Below are 5,666 nucleotides of genomic sequence, written 5' to 3' on the forward strand. Positions count from 1 at the left end.
ACTTGAATTTGAAATCAAAGATAGCAAATAATAGCTTAAGATATGAGCTCCAATAGTCTAACCTTTGTTTTAAATTTAGCACACTAAATCAAAGATCATTTTGAAGTTCATCTTTCTAGAAGAAAATGTATCTCTATATTCCCATTTTCAATCCTTTCATCTTTTCATTTTTCCCATATTTTTTTTTTGAACGGGGAAGATAATATTTATTATTAGCAAAGTTGATGACACGAAACGTGTATGAGTCACGTTGAAAATTCTCCTTAATACCTATGTGGAAGAAAAAGAGTGCAACATGTTAATTAAGAATAATATTATAAAGATATGTCATCCATTTCTACTCAACTCACCATTTGGTTTAACCATTCATAAAATTATCTTTTTGATTGGGGAAAAAAACATTATCTGCAACGCTTGTATCAGTGTATGATATAAAATAAAGAGAGCAGTTAAATAAAAGCTTACATTCCACAGATGCGAAGTAAAAAATGTTCAAACAAATAAAGAGTGGCGTACACACCACCAACAACAACAACAACAACAAAAAGTATAAGCTGTTCTCAAATATACATGCTACTTGATTTTGTCCCAAAAAAACACCTACAACTCAGTCAACAAATTTTGGTATCAAAACTATCAATCGAATTTAACATCAGATATCGAGAGAGGGGATTACGGTGTCCCGAAGCATCATCGCAGTTTGTAATGTGCTACCTGATCGACATGCTCCATGTCGTTTTAGCTTAGCTCTGAAAAACTCCAAACTAGGATGAGGATGGTGATCTACCCAAAGAAGATTCTCCCAAAGAGACAGATGCCAGTGAAGAAGCCCAAACATGGGCGTTCTTGGCACCTTGGTGGAAATTCCTGGTTTTGCTCAGCCTCAGTTTCGCCCAAACTCTCCTCACGTCGACCATGTGAAGGGCTCGTGCAAACAATTGACTTGTCTCGCCGAATATTTCCAACTTCAAGTGTGGAGCATATGAATCCCAGAAAGCCTTTAGACGAGACATTACTTTAGGGAATATGGTTAGGAGTCCTCTAAAACAGAGAAACAATAAGGCAAATGCTAAGTAGGGCTCCCGTTTTACCATCTCCATTGGGGTTTCATTCCACAACTGTATCATGTATATATTGTCCTCTCCTGATACAACTGGTTTGCTTTCAGCATCATATTGAACTGGTTCAAATCCTAAAACACAAAGACTCGTGTTAATAAACTTAGAATTATACTCAACTCACAAACAAGGGTTAGGTATAACGAGCAACAAGGCAAAGGCAATTTTTAAGCTGCAATAATTTTTGCAACTAGAAATATAGCTGAAATTGCCAATGTCCAGGGTCATCTACTTACTTGATAAGCAAAAGCAGTAAAAGATAATATTTTTAGAAGAGAGCAAATACCTGTTGTTTTCTCATAAAATTGTACAATTGAGGGGATATCTTTTGAACCACGATAACGTACTCTTGAGGTCTGGTTTACCATTAAAATTGACGGCAAGCTATGAATTCCATACTTTGAAAATATGCTGTGATAGACACATATTAAAGGTATTAGTTATGAAATTTATAATTAGATTTCAACAGTGAGAAAAAAAGAAAGGTTTATTTAATTGATAATTCTGTTTTGTGTATTAGTAATCACAAAGGTATGCCAAGCTAAAGTAGGTTATTCATAAAAGCATTTATTCAGGCATCGAATAAGGACTCGTTCTTAAGAAGTACAAAGAAGCATCACATAGTAAAATTATTTATACATTCGGTATTTTACTTGAGTAGCAGACATGAGCATCTAATGTTCCATCATTGGCGGGATACACAACAGAAAAAAATATAATTGATAGAAAAACTACTCCAAAAGCCATAATTACTTTGTAAGTATTGGACTTTCGATATAGGTCTTTGATTCCACAAGTTACAGTGATACTAGATACCATTAGAAGACAAATCACTTGAATTGATATGACCGCTTGCACACATGCTTTTTTCTTAAGGAAGCTTTCAAGTACATTTGGTCATGGAGGAACAACATAGGAAACAGGAACTAAATAATTAGTTCACAAATACCAATACTTAAAGCAGGATAAGTAGCTGCATACCTCGGTGAAGCTGAAGACTGTTCAACTGCCAGATGCTCTACCTGAGGAAACATTGAACTGAGAATGTCGAACTTCGGGTACAAACTGCGTGAAAATGGGCACCAGGAAGCATAAAAGAGCACAGAAGTGTAACCATTTCTCTGTTTGGACAATGCTCGGTCCAGGAAGCTGCCATCCACCTGCAAGGAAATTTATAAACATGAATAAAAGATTATCAGAAGGTTTGTCTCCAAGAAACAGCAAGTCTGGCAAAGTATTAATCCTTGAAATACAATCAAATGGCACATTGATCTGAGCTAGTTTACAGGAAAGTTGGCAAATCTGTGAACCATAATTATGATGATTAGAGTATCCTCGTCAAGGAAATTGCACGAGTCCAAGTTATCACTTAATATTTAAAAATACAAGTTGATGCTCAAGATAATGGTATTCTTCAACAAAATTGAATAGAATTAAAATACATTTCCCTTTAAGGTAGAACAGAAAAGAGTGGTGAATGCACAGAAAGAGTTCTTTCCTATTCTTGGTTCGCTTTTTGTATTTCTGACAACATCAACTTCTTTCAGCGTCTATGTCTGTAAAGTTAACAGTGAAGTTTTCAATAGTTCATTAGCACATAGAATTTAGCTAACTGAAGCATCATAAGCCACATAATCTTACAACCAAGCAATTCAAGCTAAACGCACTGCTTTGGATGGGTGAATAACACTCAAATGAATCAACATTGGTTGCATCATATAGAAGGGTTAATGTTATGGGCCAAATCTATGTTAGGAAAGGCCGTTAATCTTGGTTATCTAAATCAAGGCTTAAGTTAAGCATTTATTTCTTTCCTTCAGGGTTTTTTTTTACTATGCTTTTATTTCAGTCCATTATATGTTTATTTCCTTCCTTTCCTGTTTTATGTAATGAGAACGGTCCTTATTTAAAGGGATGTATGAAATAATAAAACTGTAAGTTTAATTTATATCAAAAACCTTAAAAGTTTGGCTCTCTTTAACGAGTCCTATGGCCTCAGACTCCCTTCTAAGAGCTGAATCATCAATTCCAGAAACAGTCATAACAGTTAACTGTACACACTTGGATAGTTGGATGGATATATAATTGCATGGGCACTCATTTTCATGGATATATTTTGTCTTTGAACAGGTGAGTGGACATTAAAGACCTGTATCTCATGTACACTCATTTGGGTTACAATTGTCACTTTTTTTGGGCATCAGATATATCCTATAACCAGAGTCGTAAAGAAACATTGTTTGCTAGCTTTCCTACTATTAAGTCTGAAAGGGCCAGAAAGAGGATAGACAGTTTATGATTTGAGCTATGGAGATGTATATATGTGAGTTACCGTGCACATATATCTTCTAAAACCATTAATTCAAGAACAGAGGGTATATCCTATGGATTCTTACCATCCTTAGATCTACCAATACGGTAAGTCTATACCTTAACCAAAAGCACAAAGACAACAGTTTCTGATAATAATTAAGTTGCATATTTAGGGTCATTTAAGCCTAGAACGAAGTTGGAGATCAAAACATCAAAAAGATAACAAAGTTTACGTTCTCAGCCATCTAGTATATAGATTCTTTTCCAGCCACAATCTAATAATCAACATAATCCTGCCACTATAGAGCTACAAGTAGGAGACTAAAGCAAAAACTATTAATGTTTCATATCTTCAATTAAAGCCATAAAACACTTGAACAACATATTTCACCAACCGGGCTTATTTCCAGTTGATTTGCTTAAGGCTTAATCTTAAATCCTAAAACAGAAGATCTTAAGCTGTGTTTCGAGTATGTTCCTCATGGCACTTGTAGCCTTAATGACTAGGTTCCCGTGCTGTCAAATACATGGTAATGCTACTCCAGTCAAAATGTTCCAGAAGAGACAATAATTCAAAGGCCCTAACCAAGACTGACTAATATTAAAGAATGACATTCAAAAAAAATATATTAAAGAATGAATGGCTAATCAATTTTGCAACTTCATTTCTATATTATTTATTTATTTATTTATTTTTTTGTAATTCAAATTAAATTATATTGTAAGAATCGAATACCCCCATAATGCAATAAAGCCTTAATTCTGATTCTTCAAAATTTTACAGCCATGAAAATTCCATAAAACTACTCTGATCATTCATTATAAAACCGCAGAATTTCCTAGAAATTTACCTTCTTTAAAAAAAACGTAAATACCAAGAATTCGAAATGAAACAAAAATAAATAAACCTCAAGAATCCCTTTTTCCTAAACCAATTAACAAATCAATCTACAATTAATAAATGAGAATTCCAACAAGATTAAGTTAGAATTAAAACGCACCTTGAGAGGGGGAATTGGAGAAACCGAAGGAGAGCACTGAAAATGAAGATTTTTAACGAAGACGTCAGCTTCATGCGAACAAATAGAAGAACCCCAAACGCAGCTTATTAAACAAAGATATATGATATAGGAGAACAAAGTAATAGATGAAGAAGAACCCATTTCTGGACTTAATTCAAAAAAGAATAAAATAATATCAACAACAACAACAACAGAAGAAGAAAAGGAGGGGTAAAATTGAAGCCCAGAAATTTAGAAATAAAAATTAAGGAATATATATATATATTAATTTGGGGGAAAGGGAGGGGAAGCAGGTGGGTGTGAGGCTTTTTTTTTTTTGGGAAATAGTGTAATCTAATCTAATCACCACCTGCCTGGCTAGGGTTGCTTTTCTGTTAATTTGTTATTTTTTTAGATAAATTACATGTTTAGTACCTAAAGTATCCCTTTATTTCGTTTTAGTACCTAATCTTTTAATTTTTTCAAAATCATACCTAATATTTACTTTTTGTTTCATTTTAGTACCCGGAGTTTACTTTTTATTTAATTTTATTACCCAAATATTAACTTTTTTGTTTCATTTTAGTACCTAAATTTTTAACAGAAGGGTACTAAAATGAAACAAAAAGTAAACTTTAGGTATGGTTTTAAAAAGCTGAAAGTTTAGAAACTAAACAGAATAAAAGTGATTGTTTAAGTACTAAACATAATAAAACTGATTGTTTAAGTACTAAACATGTAATTTACTCTTTTCTTTTTCTTTAAAGAGTCTAAAATTGCCCTGTTTTTCGGGACGGCAAATATTCCGGCTCTTCAGGAATCAAAAAGATTTCAACAGTTGATTTTAAAAGCTTATTTATATATGGGTAAATTACATTTAAAGGTCATTAAATGTTTTATACAGGAATTTTTATGCATGGATTTATTTGATTACTTCCCATTACAGACGTGCATATGAAGACTGTTTAACTATGTATTTATTTATTTATACATGTATTGTATTGCATTTTTATTTTTAATTTTTTGACTGCCGGAAGACTTCTGGAAGCTGCTCTCAATCATACGTTGAGACAGCCTACTACTCTACCTCCTCTTACCCCTTATATATAGGAATAGAGTTTTGTTGTTGTTGTAAATGTTTAAAACTTGCATTCAGGTTATTGAATTAAAATATCATATTAGCCGAGGACGATGTTAATTTCAATGATTATGTAAAGCAAGCTCGATTTTCTTC

General features: G+C 33.1%; 1 protein-coding gene across 1 annotated transcript; it reads right to left on the reverse strand.

Moving 5' to 3' along the window:
* Positions 1 to 535: 535 nt before the first annotated feature.
* On the reverse strand, positions 536 to 4,616 carry LOC120154996 (5'-adenylylsulfate reductase-like 5). The gene is made up of 4 exons (XM_039166590.1): positions 4,433 to 4,616; positions 2,100 to 2,278; positions 1,405 to 1,529; positions 536 to 1,192 (listed from the first exon to the last, which is right to left on the reverse strand). The coding sequence occupies exons 1-4, from the start codon at positions 4,592 to 4,594 to the stop codon at positions 765 to 767; spliced, it is 894 nt and encodes a 297-aa protein (XP_039022521.1). The 5' UTR covers positions 4,595 to 4,616; the 3' UTR covers positions 536 to 764.
* Between the last annotated feature and the right edge of the window lie 1,050 nt (positions 4,617 to 5,666).

This window comes from Hibiscus syriacus, unplaced genomic scaffold (genome assembly GCF_006381635.1).
Source record: "Hibiscus syriacus cultivar Baekdansim isolate YM2019G1 unplaced genomic scaffold, ASM638163v2 tig00111157_pilon, whole genome shotgun sequence".
NCBI lineage: Eukaryota > Viridiplantae > Streptophyta > Magnoliopsida > Malvales > Malvaceae > Hibiscus > Hibiscus syriacus.

Excerpts from the sequence above, each read along its gene's own strand:
- LOC120154996 (XM_039166590.1), bottom strand. The coding sequence starts at position 4,594 with ATGGGTTCTTCTTCATCTATTACTTTGTTCTCCTATATCATATATCTT. Across the intron at positions 2,279-4,432 it reads CTCCAATTCCCCCTCTCAAG|GTGGATGGCAGCTTCCTGGA; the intron begins GTGCGTTTTAAT and ends ATTTCCTTGCAG. Across the intron at positions 1,530-2,099 it reads CAGTCTTCAGCTTCACCGAG|CATATTTTCAAAGTATGGAA; the intron begins GTATGCAGCTAC and ends TGTCTATCACAG.